The sequence below is a fragment of the Chelonoidis abingdonii genome, chromosome 2, assembly GCF_003597395.2.
Source record: "Chelonoidis abingdonii isolate Lonesome George chromosome 2, CheloAbing_2.0, whole genome shotgun sequence".
NCBI lineage: Eukaryota > Metazoa > Chordata > Testudines > Testudinidae > Chelonoidis > Chelonoidis abingdonii.
Window position 1 is genome coordinate 22,833,748 of NC_133770.1, and position 17,557 is coordinate 22,851,304.

Genomic DNA, 17,557 nt, shown 5'->3' on the forward strand with positions numbered 1-17,557 from the left:
GAAGGACTATTATGATAATCTAGTCTGGCCTCCCACATAACGCCAGCCAAATGGTTCACTAGTAATTCTTCTATAAATATATTTTGCTTTCTTTCTGAGACCTACAGCTTTGAACCCATTTAAAAGCTACATCAGAAAAGAATATTAATTAATATCCTGTAGTTAGTGTCAAAAGCTTACTGATGATCAAGCAAAATGGCTCCACAGAGTCTCTTTTGATCAGAACTAGTGAGGACTTTGCCTTTAAATCCTGATTGTGCAATTTCAGTGTAATAGAAAGGCCTGACATCTGATTGCATATAATTTGGTAATCTGCTCTGCTGTAAATGTAGTTGGCACAGATTTGATTGCGAACTGTATGTTCTTTCATTTTTAACCCTTCCTCCCCCCTCCCCAACAAAAGTGGATTAGCACTCTGGTTTCCTTTATGTACAAGTTCTTATTTCAGTTGTGTTATGAGTTTTAAGACCAAAGTGCTTGCAGCCCTTCTTGACTTCTGTGGTGATGCCCCAGTTCTCCTGTTGGCTTCCCAAGTCCTCTCCACCACCCTGGCCCTCCTAGATGTTCATCTTTCCCTCTCAGATGTTAACAGTTATGGAACTTCCTAGTCTTTAGCTTTCACAGTTTTATCCAGTCCTAGTCGGTAGCTCTGTCTCTCTACCAGTTCTTCCTCCTATTGGCTAATGTTCTTGATTATTGGTTCTAATGGAATGACTTATGCATGGAATGGAAGTGGCAGTTTGTCTTTGTTTCCACAGCAAACAGAAACCTTAGTTTTACCAGATGATGTGAGCCAAAGAATTGACAACAAACTCCATCTGAACTGTAGGAGTTGTGCATCAAGGTAATCAGTGCTGATGGGTTTATTAGGATTTACCAGTTCTCTTCTCTGAGAACAGGTTGCTCACGTCACAAGTCTGCTATGGAAGTGTAAGATTTCCGAGAATGGTGTTTAAACAATTTTTCTGTAATGATATGGTGAAACTGCTATGCTGAGCTAACTCGTTACCTAAAGGCTGATGTACTGTAGGCACCCATAATAAACAAGTCTTGGAGGAATATACACATTTTAAACTAAAGTCAATGGGTCTATTCATGTGCTTAAAGTTAAATGCACGCTTAAGTACTGTGCTGGATCAAAGCCAGAGTTCTCAGAATCTTGCAGAATCAAGCCTTAACTTTAAAAATCTCCATCAATTACTCAAAATTGTTTTCAATAAGTTTTTCACAAAAACCAAACATGATGGTGTTATATTGTGAGTAACAACCTTCCCCCTCAAACACACACAATTAAGCAAAACAGACTAATGTTAAAATTGCTGGCAACTCTACCTACTCCCCCCTGAGTCTTCTATAAGCTAACACTAAATAAGGAAGACATTTTTAAATTTGCACCAGTTCCACCATCTGGTATTTACTGAACTGGTCATGGTGAGTCAGCCAGCCTTCAGCAGTGAAGCACAACGTGTGATGTTTGCATCATAACACAGCAAAGCAGTGTAACATTACAAGGAGGATACCTGTTGAGCCAAACTCCAAATACTTGGGGTTAGCAGATAAGAAGACATAAGACTGAGAGGTGCCAAACAGCCATATATATTATTGCCCATCCAGCCAGACCACCTGAATAGTAGAGATTTTAAAGCAAACCATTAAATCTGAGTAGTGGCCAGGAAATTATTGAAAATTAATTACCTGGGATTTTGTGTAAGTGCCCTGTGTCAGCAGTATGGCTGCAGCTGCACCAGCTTAGTCTCCTGACACTAGTGAGCACAGCTGAGTGTATCAGCTAGGCCCCCTTACCAGCCAGTCAGAGGAAGCCAGTGGGACTCTTCTTATGTCCAGCCCCAACAGTCGCTTGCTTGCTGCTTAGTGTATGTGCCCACTGATTCTCTATCTCCCCGCACCCAATCCCAGCCCTGTGTTAGAACCCAGCCCTATCCCTGCCTGCCCCGACTCAAGGCAATGCCTCAACAGGCAGCTTTAATTCCTGGTTCTGACTCTGCCTCACCCCTGGGCTCTGGCATTCATGCCCTGGCTCCTGCTCTGCTTGCTAGGCCTTACTCCTACTCCACCCAGTATGCCAGACTGCTCACAACCCAATCTCCCGATGATCTTTAGCTGATACGTAGCATCTATAATACCATTTATAGAGCACTTTCTATCTTTAAAGCACTGTACGTACTTTAATTAATCCTCACCTCATCCCTGTGAGGTAGGGTAAATTATCATTCCTATTTTACAAATTGATGAGCTGTGAAATCTGCTAACTGAAACCATAGATTCTTATTCTCAATAGATAGAGGGTTTTTTTCCTTGGTAGATAATGTTCAGTCTTATAGGGTAAAATATTCAAAAATGAACCAATTGTTTTCTGTGCCCCATTTTTGTGCTAAAACCTCCGTATTTACATCTCCAACTACTTGGGTTACATCCATAGTCAGATAGAAGTGAAAGTCTGTAGCTGAACTACTATTCTCCCTTACAAAATTTGCCCCATTTTAAAGCAAAAGTGAAAACAGCAGACAAAAGGAGGGTGGTCCTGTGGTTAGCATGCTTACCTAGGACTTGCGAGCTGGGTTAAAGTCCCTGCTCCATCTCAGATTTCTTGTGTGACTTGGGCCAAATCAATTACTCCCTCTGTAAAATGGGAATATAGCACTTCCCTACCTCTCAAGAGTGTTGTGACGATAAAGACTACAAGACATTCAGACACCATTCTAAAAGTATCTGAGACTGACAGACAATCTGTATAGGCTTGGGGAGATCCTCTGTCATTTGAATCCTTATATTTTCACTAAAGAATTTATTTTATATAGCGGTTACATTACAAATTACTCATTTATACTCTGATGACTAAAAGCAGAACTTAAAGTTCATGTTGCATAGGGGTTTTTGATTTTGCACCAGTCATATACAACAGCACCAAGAGGTAGTTGGATACCAAAACGAGTATCTGACTATTCTGACTCTGATACAGTGATCCATATTACATCAATTAGGGCTCTGCTCTTTTGAGTTAATGCTTTGGATTTAAAATGAGTAGTGACTGCATGCCTCATGATCTCTTTTATTACCCTATCAATATTAATGCTGCTCAGAAGAATAAGTTCAGAGTATAGTTTAGACTGTTTATTTGAGCATTCAAATTTTCTAAGACAGAGATATTAGTACTAAATGTTTCACAGAAGCATCCAGCAATTGGTTTTCAATTTAGGAAAATTAAGCTGCATATAATCTGTTGAGGGTGGGTGCACTACAGGGGAAAGAGAGCATAAGGAACCTTTCCCTTCTACTCCCTGTAAGAATCAGAGCAAGTGCTCTACCTAGCGTTCAAGAAACCACACTAGGAAGGAGGGCTCAGTTCTAGCAGGCACGGCACAGCCCTACGTTCCTGTAATCTGCTGACCACGTACTGTACTCCAATAAATTCATACACTCATGTTTGGTAATCGCTAATGACCTGATTTCAGAACCGATGGTCTGTTTTCCCATTTACTATAGTTAAAAACAACTACATATAGCATTGAAAACTGATAACCAAGTTATCAGACACCCAGTCCACCTTCCAGAAGCTTCAAGGTTCTAGCAAAATGAGCTCCCACCAATAGTTCACAATCACACCCACTCCCCTCGCCAGTATCTAATGACAGCTGATCCAACACATTCCCCTTCCCCTCTAGCTTCTGCTCAGTTCTATAACTTTCTTATCACTTTGATAGCATAAACAAGGATCCTGATGTGCTAAACATTCTCCTTTAAACTTAGGCCTGGTCTACAGTATGCATTTAAACCAAATTTAGCAGCATTAAACCGATTTAACCCTGCACCCGTCCACACAACGAAGCCCTTTATATTGATATAAAGGGCTCTTTAAATCGATTTCTGTACTCCTCCCCGATGAGGGGAGTAGCGCTGAAATCGGTATTGCCGTGTCGGATTAGGGTTAGTGTCACCGCAAATCGACGGTATTGGCCTCCGGGCGGTATCCCACAGTGCACCAGTGTGACCGCTCTGGAAAGCAATCTGAACTCGGATGCACTGGCCAGGTAGACAGGAAAAACCCCGCGAACTTTTGAATTTAATTTCCTGTTTGCCCAGCGTAGAGCTCTGATCAGCACGGGTGGCGATGCAGTCCCAAATCCAAAAAGAGCTTCAGCATGGACCGAATGGATGATACTGGATCTGATCACTGTATGGGGAGACAAATCTGTTCTATCAGAGCTCCATTACAGAAGACAAAATGACAAAGCATTTGAAAAAATCTCCAGGCTATGATACAGAGTCCACAGCACAGTGCTGTGTGACAACGGAAAGCCAAAAATCAAATGGACGCTCATAGGAGGAGGGAAGGGATCTGAGGACTCCAACATCCCACAGTCTCCGAAAAGCATTTGCATTCCTGGCTGAACTCCAATGCCTGAGGAGTCAAAAACATTTCCCTAGGTGTTCAGGGTATATGTCGTCAATTTACACCCTTCCCCCTCCCCAAAAGAAAAGGCAAAAAAATTGTCTCGCCTTTTTTTCAAGTGTCACCCTATGTCTACTGCGCAGTGCTGCTGGTAGACGGGGTGCTGCAGCGCTGAACACACAGCATCCCCTTCCGGTGGCGATGGTACAATATGACTGATATCGCCTTCATCATCAGCCCGTGAGTGCTCCTGTTGGTTCAGTGAGGTCAGCCGAGCACCTGGGTAAAAGGGAAACTCCCCAGTTCGTGCAGATAGTAAGAAACACTGGTAACCATCCCACTCACAGCGCAACTGGACGAGCACTCCATCAGCCCCCTGCTTTGATGTCTAAAGAAACTGAGATCCTGGACTATCATTTAGCAGCGTGGAGCTGTGCTCCTCTCCCTCCGCCACCTTTAATGTCCTGCCTGGCTATCACAGACTGGAGGCTTCCTCCCTCTACTAAATCAGTGTTTCTTATTCTGCATTCTTATTACTCATCACAAATGGGGAGGACATGCAACGTGACTATGTCCAGACGGAGGTTGGGGGAGGAGGGAAGAAACGGAGGGCACCCGTAGAGGAGGAGTCAATCGTAGGATGGAGTATATGGAGTCAGCTGCACTCTCTGGTTCTCTAGTACACTTGCCCATATCTAGGCAGGATGACTCTATTTTTAGACAAAACATAAAGAAGGGAATGACCTGGAGTCATGTCCCATTTCTGCGACTATGCTGGAGCCGCCGTCAGTCAAGGCCCCGAAAGGGCCAGGACAGCCATGACAGGCAGCAACGGTACAAAATGACTGAAACCGTCCATCTCGCCATCGCCGGAGTTTACACATGGCAGACGGTTGCAATAGGATGGAACCGTCTCTGCTACTTCAAAGATTATGCTGTAGAGGAGAGCTAAGTACAGCGTGTCACAGTCATCAAGACGAGGATTGGGATATGCTGTGTGATGCACCGATAGCAGTCAGCGAGCGGATCAACACATCCCAAGTCATGGGCTTCATGTGATGCATGCTAGCAACAGGAAAGGGGTAATGATGTCTGCCATTTGGTACGGAGGAGATGATAAGTGACGAACATATACCCAGAATCACCCATGACATTTTTTTGCATTGGGTCTCAACCAGAATTCCAATGGCGAGGGGAGACTGCGGAACTAAGCTACGGGATAGCTTACCACAGTGCAACGTGCCGGAAATCGACACTAGCCTTGGTACACATGGATGCACTCGCATTGATGTGGAGTGTGGCTGCGTGCACGTCGACTTTATTACAATACAATCTGTTTTACAAAACCGGTTTATGTAAAATCGGAATAATCCCGTAGTGTAGACATACCCTTAGAATAGCTGTTCATTTTCTTTACAGACCAAAATTAGAACCTAAGATTTCCAGTATCAAAAAACATTCCAATGTAGAGCCCAGACAAAACAGGCAGCACCAGTGCAGTAGCCCGTAATTATTCCATCACTATACACTGACCAGACCAGCTTCTTTCAGAGCGAGAGAAATGGAACCTCCCTCTTATTCCATTTTCCAGGGAGCTAAAGGAAAAGTAGGGATTTCCTGCCCCCAATAAGGAACTAAAGGAGCAGTGAAGGTTCCCTCTAACTCTCATATACCCGAACAGGACTAAAAGACCAACTGTTCCCACTCGTATCTCCTAGCATTCCAAGGAGGAACAACAGGAGAGCCTCACAGACCCAGCAAGCACATACAGTGCAAGTGCTCAACAGCAAGTGACAGCCCCTTGACTCATTCCCAGATGGAAAACAGAGCATGTTTTTCCAATACATCTACCTCTTTCAGGCAAACTTCTATCCACCAGATATATATAGACCCCCCATCTCTCTAGTATCAGAAGCTTATAAAAAGTGCTCCCATGCCTACACAGAGGCATAAAAGAACCTCCCCTGCATGGCAAATGGAGACACAACTGTCTCCACTTTTCACCCACTCTATAGAGTGGTGTGAACCCACAGATGCCCCTCTCTTCCTTTCTTTCCTTAAAGGCCCTTTGCCTCCGTAGTCTGGCACTTTTCTGCTTCTCTCCTTGCCACTGTGGCCTTTGCTCCTGCCACATGTGTTGAAAGTTTCATTCCAAGGCTTTCCAGGAGACCCAGCTATAGTATTATTATAATACATATCCACAATATACCAGCATGGCTATTGTGACAGCAAAACATGTCCTCCTTTAATACCAAAATGTCTTCAGTATCAAATATGTCCTGGGCATTCTAATCCAACAAAATGAATCACCTGCCTATGTTTCAGCAGAGGCAGGATGTAAATAAGTCCGGTTTTCTCTGAAAGGAAGGGTCTTGCTCCAATTTAGGGGGGAAATCTGTAATTTCAAGCCTCTGTGATTCTGTATTTTCAGCTACCTAAAAGCCATGCCTTTTCAGAGAGTAAGTGAATGAATTAAGTCTAGTATTTGATTGAAAGGATTCATAAATATTGACAGTGCAGAAGTTTGTGAGAAGGTAAAGCTCTCATTAGGCCTGGGTGAAAAAAATGCCAGCTAATGCCTAAGGGACAAATGCCACCAAGTGCTCATTTTCTGAATAAACTTTTTCAACAGAACTACAGTGAAATGTTCTCTAGAGCTGTAAGCTCTGGGAAAGAAACTCCCCAAGCCTTTTGAATGACTTTCTGTTTACTCGCTGGTGAGGTGATTATCAACTGCCAAAATACACCTATTGAGCTTGCAATAGATAATGTCTAAAACAATGCTAATAAAAAAAAAAGGCATGACACCAGGAACTCAAATTGCTCCAAGCATCAGAATCACTGGGATTTCTGTAATTGAAAGTAAACTACAGATAAAGTTTGTTGTGTCCCATGACTTAAGCATCAGTAAGGTTATTACTGCTGTTGTGGTGTGTGAGGTGAACCCCAAGCTCACTGATATTTGACAATGCAAAGCATGGAATGCTTAGCTGCCTCTGAGGTATTTAGTTATATGCGTATTTTAGAATGATGTCGTACACAATTGCTGAGTTGTAACTTGATGAATATGCAAATCAACCACTTTATTCAGCTTAATATAAATATATTTGGGAGATGGAAGAAAAACTACAGAGCAAGAATTGGGTTCCTAAAGCTTAGCTTCATACCGTAAATCCTTTAAATAAGAATTTAGGAGCCTAATTTTAGGCATTCTTTTTTTAAAATTTCAGAACACCATTAGGGCCAATCATAATATATTCAGGAACCGTCTCTTAGACCATTTTTTCACATTCATGAAAGCAATTTTCTTATTTGGCCTACTGCTAGCATTTGTTTTATAATACTACATGCTGTTCCTACAAACTTCACCCACACCTCCCCACAGCCAGGAGAGGGAGGTAGTGCCAAAGTAGCCAGGCATAGTCTAGTGCTCTCTGCCAAGACTACAGGCAGGATGGGATGGCAGAGGACAATAAATAGCTTTTTGGGATCCAACTGCCATCTGGAAAGGACATGTTTTGATGGAAGGGGCAGAAAGAAGAAGCCAGAGAAAAGCCTATATTTAGCAATAGAGGTGGCAATTCTAAGTGAAAGTAAAATATGGAACTTCTAGTTTTCCTGCATTTTTAATAAAGAAAGTACAGAATATGAAAAGGGGAATAAAATTATTTAATGTCTGCTCAGAACTCATCAATATTCGGAGAAAATGATGAAGATGTGGAGTTTCCATTGTGGTATGTAATCAAAATTGAGCAAAATCTGTATCTGTTTTCAGTTTGGTAAGTGGTTTGACTTTTTTAAATGCAGTTCTTAAAGTTATTTTCCTTTCCAAATCATGAAGGTAACATTGCTTGTCAGCTGTCTAGCAGATTCTTAAACACACTGGCTTGTATTTTATTTAAATACTGCTCCTTTTACACAGGAATATGTTGTATAAATATGGAATGTTTCACTTACTACTTTTTAAAAGATTGGCAACTGCCTTTGAATTTTAGAGAATTCTAAAGAATTTAGAGAATTTTGAGAAAGGTCTCCAAAGGACTGCAAAATGGATAATTAGCTTTTGAGACATTATCTGCTGTTTTTTACTTTTATTTTGTATTGCAGATAACGCAGTCGGAGTCACGATCAGTTGTTTTAAAATGCTCCTCAGTGGAAAGAATTCTACAGTTTGTTTCTATATGTGCTTCATTTCCAGATTTTCTGCTCTTTATCCCACTCCCCCATGTTTCTAATACCAGTCTCCATGGCAACACTCAATAATGTTAGTGGGTGGTGTTATCACGGCAGGCTTCCCTACAGAAGATCTCAGACATATGGATTATTTATGAACTTGCATGACAGCACCTACTGAAATATCTTCTGGGCAAATTTCCACTTCACTGAAAGACAGAGGCTTCAAGGAATGACATCCTCACTCAATGTCCTCAAACTCAAAACCGGGGATTCAAAAAGCTGAGCTCGGGCACCAATGGGAGTGGGCCCACTCATTAGTTCCCATACCTATTTTGCTGCTGCCTGAAAGTTTCCCTTACCCTAAATAAGTACCTGTTGCCATATCACATAAATTCCAACTTACTGCTGTTCACTTCAGTCCATGACATTTGAGATAGTTCTGATTTCAGACCATAATACTTCAATGTTGTAGCCGTATTATTAGGATATGAGAGAGACAAGGTGAGTGATGTGTTATTGGACCAACTTTTGTTAATGAGAAAGATAAGCTGTTGAACTTACACTGAGCTCTTATTCATTTCTGGGAAATGTACTCTCTGTCACAGCTACAAGGTGGATTTTTTAGTGTAAGATATTTCCAGGGACCAATCAAGGTGTTAATACCCCTCCAGTCATACTGGGGAAAGTAAGGGGGATGGGAAGGCAGCGGAGGGGGAGGGGGGTTAAGTGGGTTATAGATTGTTGTAATACAACAAAACTCCAGTGTCTCTATTTAGTCCATGATTTTTAGTATCTTGCAGAGTTATGAATTTAAGCTCCCAGGCTTGTCTTTTGAAGGTGTTGTACAGGTTTCCTTTGAAGATAAGAACAGAGAGGTCAGGCATCGAGTGATTTGCTTTGTGAAAAGTGTTCATCCACAGGTGATACGGTGTTTTTGTCTTTTATCATTTGTGTGAGTTCACTTCATTTGAGAGCATAGTGATTGTCTAGTTTCACTAAAATAGTTGTTAATGGGGCATACCACATGTTGTGTTAAGTATGTATATGACACATGAATCTTGAAGGTGTATTGTAAAGGGTGTTGAGCATCATAGCAGTGGAGATATGACTAGGAATTTTGCATTTGTTGTTCTGGTGCCACTCTGAGTTGGTGTGTCCTAATCTGTGGGGAGCTTGCTTCTGATGAGTTTGGGGGGTTGGTTTGAAGGCCAGAAAAGGGGGTTCAGAAAAGATTTCTTTCAGAATGTGGTCCCCATTGAATATGGGTTGTAACTCCTTAATGATTTCCCATATGGGTTCCAGTTTGGGGTGGTAGGAGCATAAATTTATAACCTCACCCACCTTGTCTCTCCAGAATATTTCAGACACGTGACAGTTAAATAAGAAGTCAAGTACAACCTGTACCACTGTTGGGGATCACCAGAAAACGTTACTGTAGATGGTCTTGCTAGTTCTATGTCTCTGAGTCATTAACCCTTAAGGCAATGGGGTGGGGGGGAGGCTAGGGGAAGAGGTTTGTCAGCTATGGCAGCTTGGTTTTGATACCAAGCATATCACCAGTAAAATCTATCTTCCATGCTCTAACTCAAAAGAATCTTTTTTCGGTGCACCTGCTGCCTCCAGGTTGCATTCATGCAAACAGCCAACACATTAAGACATCACAGGGTGCCAAAACATTACCCAAGAGATCAAGAATATCTGCCAGTTTCTTCAAAATACCATATTGCATTGCATGAACTTGTCAGAGAGACAGTTTTCAAAAAATAGAGCATGTCTCTTCACTGTGGACAAATACATCAGCTTTTGTGTATCTACTGAGAGTTTATTACATTAAATTTTACAACGCATTTCAGTTGAGGGATATTAATATGCAGGAAGCAGACCCTGTAACAATACAGCACATAAGAGGTAGGTTCTTAACCAGCTCACTTTTTAGGGGGGGACTACTTTTATTCAGTTTCCTATGTGTCTTTACTCATGCAACAAAGGCTGGTAGCAGGGTGTAAAGGGAGAGGGCAGAGGAGAAAGAAGGAATTAATATTAAATGTAGAAAGCATCTAAAGGTAAAACCTTGGCAGAAGCTTTGTCATTCTTCATCCTTGGATATAAATTTGGAGCTGCAGACTGCGAGAGAATATCTAGATATGCCAGGTATTGCTGAAGGGACTTGGCCAAGTCCACATCCTTTTCCAGCTCATAATTCCTTTCATTATCAGCAGCACTCCGCTTTGAAGTCCTGCACATCAAAACCAAGGAAAAGAATGTTACTGGAGTACTACATTTTATATTTCAAGCTACAGGAGTCAGCTCTGTGTGAATGTTCTTAACAAAAAATACCTACAAAGTTTTAAACATGACACCAGAAAATGTGGAAAATTTCTATATTTCAACAAAATAAAAACATAACTCCACTGGTAAGGTAATAAAATAATGATTAAAATTCATGATCTAATTGCAAATCAACTACAAAGCCTGAATCAGGACAAAGTCTTGTCCAAAGGGGAAAAAAATATTTGTAAATACAAGAGGCAACATTATAGTGCACCCTAAAGAGATACACAGCTATACTTACAACAGAACTTCAAAGTAGTTATTAAACCTACAATCAGAATCCACTTCATTTCAGCCCCAATGGTGGGTCCCAAACCTAACTTGCAAAATCCCCAGATGCCATTGGCAAAGGACATGCAGTGTCCACTAACCAACCAGTAGGGCTTAAATGAGGTTATGGGATGGAATGAGAGTTTCTTCTGATCTGCACCTGTGACCAGGATTCTTATGTGATATATAGGCTACCTATTTTTATAGAATATATTTAGCTTGGCTCTGAGCTCAGATTGAGCCAGTATGCAATGGTATGGTATATCTGTACGTCTCTGAAGCTATTCTCATGTTCTTCACATTCTCTTTTTTCCCGTTAAATCTCCAACTCTTACATCTGCCAACAAAAAACAAAAAAAAAACGCAAAACCCTCAAATGTGACTGCTCTAGAGGTGTCTGTGAGTCTGCAAAAAGTCTGGAATAACAGCTCTGAGGTGTGAACAACTCCACTCATCTATCTCATTGAGATGTTAACTTGAGTGCCTAATGATGATGATTTAAATGTCAACATTGTTAACTATTTCATTAATGTAAGAAAGGAGATGGAGATTCCCAGATTTGAATTTCTGTGGGAGACATCTAATTTTGATTTTACAAGTGGCGTTTGGGACATCCCACCATTTCCTTCCCAATCAAGGAGCCAAGTCAAAACCGCCCAGTTGCATTCAGACTACATGTATGATTTCATTTTGAGCATCTGCAGTCCAGGGGTGCTGGAACAATTTTTATAGTGGGGGTGCTGATGATGGAAACAATGGATTTGGTATTAGTTACTACTACTTCAATCCACGGGGTGCGGGAGCACCGCCAACACCTCTAGTTCCAGCACCACTGCTGCAGTCTACTGTGAGCACTATCTATGTGTAAGGGGACTGTTCCATTACTAAAACTCAGTGGGGGCGTTTTGGTTGGCTAGCTCACAGTACCAAAAGAAAGGGGAAAGGTCGATGGGAAATTAGGACCTTGAGATTGATAGTCCCCAGGAACGATGGGGAGAGGCCAATGCTCCAGGTCAGCCCTGACTGACAGGGTGGGCAGGCTAATCAGAGAGTCAGGAGTCCAGGAGTCCTCCATGTGAGTTGGGTCAGACAGAGAGGGGCCAAGTTAAGGAGAGAGCAGGGGCCCAAGCTGAGCTGGGGAGCAGAGCCGTGACAGCCACAGGGGCCAGAAAAGCAGCCCAGGAAGCAGGTCAGTGCTGGGATAAGAGTTACAGAAGCAGCCCAGAGAACAGACCTGTGATGGGAGCAGGGCTGCAGCAACCAGAGCCAGAGGGGCCAGAGAAGCAATCCAGGGAGCTGGAGGCAGAGCAGCAGCAATAGTGCTGAGACAGAGTGATGAAGCTGGAACTGAGGCAGAGTGCTGGAGCTGGAGCAGTCTGGAGCTGGGTGCAGCTCGAGGGTGGAGAGACCGAGGGGGACCCTGGGCAGTGGGACCGGCGCAGGGAGATGCCCCAGCCAAGAGGCCTTGCAGGCCAGACTTGGAGGGGGATCATAACTCTGACGGGGTAGGGGCAATGCTGGGAAGAATGGTCCTGCCACTTAGAGCCTGAGAGCATGTGGCCACTGCCAGACCAAGTGTACGACCCACAGCCTCCCTGCGGCAAAACCAGGACCTGATAAGGAGGCCTGGGACTTGTGAGGAACAGACTGTGAGCTACCCGACATTCCAGAGATGCTGGCTGTGATATCCCCATGCCACAGAGCGGGGTTATGTGTTTTCCTTTAACCTTTCTCATTTCTTCCTTTTTAAAAATAAATTGATTGCTGTTTAATAAATTGTATTTGCTTTGAACTGTATGTAATGATAGGTGGGTCAAGGAAGCGTCCAGTGCAGAGAAAGCATCCCAGAGCGGGGCACCCTAGCCCCTGCTCTAAGTGACCACAACAAGGATGGGAGTCGAGCTCCCCCAGGAATCCTGTGTCCAACCTTGTTGGGGTTACAAGGACTGTACCACATAGAAGAGTAGAAGGAGCATCCTGAGGTCAGGGAGGCCTCTGGGTAAAGGAAGTGGGAGTGAGGAGTCAGATCCTTTCACTAGCCCATTTCACCAGGGTAGTGTGTAAGCCAGGAAAGTTCCCCACAATAGCGGGACCATCCCCCTGCTTACATATGGGTATGTCTACATGTAAATTGCTACTGTGACACTCACTATAGCAACGGGAGGGGTTCTCCAGTACCTGTAGTAATCCACATCCGCGAGAGATGGTAGCTAGGTCAATGAAAGAATTCTTCTATCGACCTAGCACTGTCTATACTGGAGTTAGATTGGCAGTAGCTATGTGTCTCATGGGTGTGGTTTTTTCACTCACCTGAGAGACACAGCTATGCTGTCGTAGCTTTCCTACTTAGATTTGAACCTTAGCGTTCATAAACTGAGAAGCTAGCATGAACCCTCTAAGCTTAATTACCAGCTTAGATCTGATAGGCTATGTCATAAATAGATAACTAAGGGTTAATGTTTCTTTTACCTGTAAAGGGTTAACAAAGGGAACCAAACACCTGACCAGAGGACCAATCAGGAAACCGGATTTTTCAAAGTCAGGGAGGGAATTTTTGGACTCTGATCTTTTGTTTTATCTCTCAGCTATGAGACAGCTTCATGCTTTCCTTCTAATCTTCGTGTGTCCAACGTGGTAAAGTACAGGTTAGAAAAAACAATATAGGCTTTTTATGTTGTTTTGGGTGTATTACATGGTGTGTAACTTGCTGGCAATGTTTCAATTGGATATCTTTTGAATCAGACTGTTATCAATTTTCTTATTAAGCAATAGCCCTGTGTATTTGTCATCTTGAATGCAGAGAATAATTTGATGTCTTGTTCTTTCTTTTTTATTAATAGCTTCTTTTTAAAAACATTTTGAGTTTTACTTGTTACGGAGAAAGTGAAGACAGGGGGGGGGAAACCATATGCTACTGTGTTTAAACTGTCGCTGACGTGTCCCCCTTAGCAGCAGGAAGGAGCTACGGGGAATGAGAGATGGAATCTCCTTTTGTTTCCTTGTTATTTGGGGTTGTGTGCTCTTGTGTGGAATAAGGAGACAGCTTCTCTTGGTATTGTGATTAAAGAAATTGCATGCAATCTTCTCAGGTTAGCCCAGGAGAGGAAGAGTCTGGTGATGAGACGAGGGGAAGGAAGTGGGTTAATTCCTTTTGTGTAGCCCCTCAGGAGTTTTCTGAGTCTTGGGGTCCTCCAGGGAAGTTTGGGGGGACACCAAGAAAAGGGCCCCAAAAACAACCCTGGAAATTTGGATGGGTGGCAGCTAGATAGATATAAGCTGGATATTGAGCTGTAGGGGCGTTCATGTAGGCACCCAGATTCTTGGACGCTAACGGTCAGTTTTGGGACAGGGGCTGTACCCCGATAGGCTTTCCCCACCAAACATACAGAATATCCCAGTGGCCAAAACTTCCTGTGGGGACCCCAAGACTGAGATGTTCCTGAGTCTCTCAGACAAAGGGACATAACATTCCCCCACCTCTCTCTCTACGCACTCCAGAATTTTCCTCTCTGGGCTTAACCTGAGAGTTACTGATGCAACCTCTCTTACTATCACAATACCAAGAAGCAGTCTCCTTCATCACAAAAGAGACAAACCCAAATACATGGAAAACAGAAAAGATTCTCGTCTCTCTTCCCCTAGCTCTTCCCGCCCTGGGCCTCTAGAAGTTAAACACAGAGAGCAGTTGTTTTCCCCTCCCCCTTGTCTTCTTTTCTCTCATCAATTTTCTGGTGGTCCAACTAGAAAAAAAAAATCAACAGTTCTTAAAAGCAAATTTTAATAAAAAAAGAAGAAAGAATTAGAATAATAGTTCTATGTAATCAGATGGTAAGGTACGGGTTTTTCAACTTATAGAAAATGAATAAACAATAGAAAAGGGATAAACAGCCTTATCCAAAAACAATACAATTTAAAGTACTTATAGCCAAATACACATAAAGACTCCACCAGCCAGATACACAGATGCAAATACAGCAAAACAAGTTAAAAGACTATACTTTTGCTACCTTTGTACTCACAACTGAGAAACACATTAGAAGGACTGAAAATAGATCCTCTCATAGCTGAGAGAGTACAGAACAGACAAAGACCCAAGACCAAGAAACACCCACAAATTCCCTCCCTTAAGCTTTGAAAAATCCGGTTTCCTGATTTGTCCTCTTGTCAGGGGGTTGGTTCCCTTTGTTAACCCTTTACAGGAAAAAGAAACATTAACGCTTAGCTATCTGTTTATGACATATGCCTATGTAGTTTTCAGTGTAGACTAGTTCTCACTTTATGGACTCACACAGGTGGAGTTTATTTTGAAGGCAGAGCTTGGAAGAGTACCACCATGCTGAGTTTTAGTCATTCATTAACAAAGCATGGAAACCAGGGAACGGGTAGGGGCCAGAGCTGAGGTCAGGAGTTATGCCAAAGGTTGAGCCAGAATCAGTGTGAGGAGTCATACTATGGGTCAGCACTGGAGTCAGCAACCAGGGAACAGCTCTGGAGTCAAGTCAGAGTCAGATGCCAGTATCAAGGATCAAAGTGGAGTCAGGGAACAGTGCCAGGATCAAACCAGAGTTAGGGTCCAGTACAGCAATAGAGCAGAAGTTCATGCCGCTGCTCAGACAACTTCCTGTGCCTCCTTCTGGCATAAATTGCACGTCTGGGCCAATCAGTGGGGCCAGATGTTCACTCCAGTCAGGAGCTTCATGGGCAGAGCCTCTAGTGGGCCAGAGGTCTTAGAGAGCTGTTGGGTGGCAGTCACAATCTGAGTACTTCCTGTGGACATACGGGCCTAGGTTTGTGAACAGTGATCCCTCACACAAAGCTGTAGCCTGTCATGTCTATATCTAAAAATCAAGTGTCCTGCCCTTAATTTTGATCTCAGCTTTAGGGGTGGACGTCTGAAGTAATTCCACCATAGTCGATGTGCTACACTGGTGTAAGTGGACTTCAGACTCACGCCACATAACTATTATGACATGCTAGAACAGGGTGGTTCGCCCCTTTAGGGCTGGGACTATAGGGTTACCAAAAAGAGGACACTGCTGGGCGGGGGGGAGGGGAGAGCTGATGGGGTGGGTACAGTTGGGCGTTCTGGAGGGCTGTGTGTGTACTGGGAGGGGTATTTGGGGGATGCTGGAGAGGGTACTGCAGCCTTACTCTCAAAGTGGGGGCAGAGTCACTCCATCATGGTGGCAGAGTGGCGAGCATAGACCCGGCATGTAGTGCCTGCCATCTGCCAGTTCCTCCCTGACTCTCCCCCTCCCTAGGACTGGGAGCCGGGGCCTGGGTGGGTGGGATTTGGCAGCTGCGGCAGCAGCGGAGGGACCAATCAGCCAGCTCTTTCTGAGCTGTAATGTCTGCTTCACAAAAATCCCAGACATTTCTTCTTGTTTGAAAAATCCGCTCAGACAGAGGGCAGAGGATCAAAAAAAAAGAAAAAAGAAAAAAAAAAGGAAGTACACCTCTACCCCAATATAACGCTGTCCTTGGGAGCCAAAAAATCTTACCGCGTTATAGGTGAAACTGCTTTATATCAAACTTGCTTTGATCCACCGGAGTGCGCAGCCCCGCCCCACCCCCAGAGCACTGCTTTACCATGTTATATCCGAATTCGTGTTATATCGGGTCATGTTATATCGGGGTAGAGGTGTATCTGGGAAAACTTATAGTAACCCTAGACTAACCAAGCTTGATTACAGAATAAGGCATACCTGTGCTGAATGCATTAAATCAGGTAATTCCCTCTAAAGGGCAGCAGGTGGCTGCAATGTAGGGGAAAACTCAGGAAGATTATGTGGACAGTGAGAAAAGACTTCTGCAGAGAAAACCTTGAGATCAGGAGAGCTGCCCCAAGCAGGAAGATCTGGGAGGAGGAAGACTTAGGGCTTGTGTAGAGTTAGGAATGGAGTTTATTTTGGTATTTTGAGTTTTATTTGCAGTTTATTTTATAGTAATAAACTTAATCATCAAGGAGGGTATTTTTGACCAAGAAAAAGCACAAAAGGCAGTTTTATTGCAACAGTCCAAGAGGGGAAACTGAGGCAGGCTGCCTGTACTGTGATCCAGTGCCATGAGGAGCCACATGGGAGGCAGCTGTCTCAATTATATAAGCCCTCAGCACATGGCTGAACTTGGAAGCAGCATTTCACTGGAGCCACAATTCCCAGAAAGTAGGGGAGAAGGCCCAGAGCCAACACACAAGTACAGAGTCTCTGAACTGACAGGTCAGGCATGTGAGATTCTAATAGGTGCAGGTAGAAAACACGGTTACTTACCTTGTAACTCTTGTTCTTCGAGATGTGTTGCTCATATCCATTCCAGTAGGTGTACGCGCCGCGCGTGCACGTTCGTCGGAAAACTTTTACCCTAGCAACT

At 43.3% G+C, this 17,557-nt stretch overlaps 1 protein-coding gene across 3 annotated transcripts in view; it reads right to left on the reverse strand.

The window, feature by feature from the left end:
- The window catches only part of PTPRN2 (protein tyrosine phosphatase receptor type N2), a 1,143,575-nt gene that overhangs the window by 657,449 nt on the left and 468,569 nt on the right, over window positions 1–17,557 (reverse strand). For all 3 annotated transcript variants that reach the window (XM_075062204.1, XM_075062202.1, XM_075062203.1), the window contains exon 5: window positions 10,658–10,823. In XM_075062204.1, coding sequence (XP_074918305.1) covers window positions 10,658–10,823 — 166 coding nt within the window. The remainder of the gene's footprint in view (window positions 1–10,657; window positions 10,824–17,557) is intronic.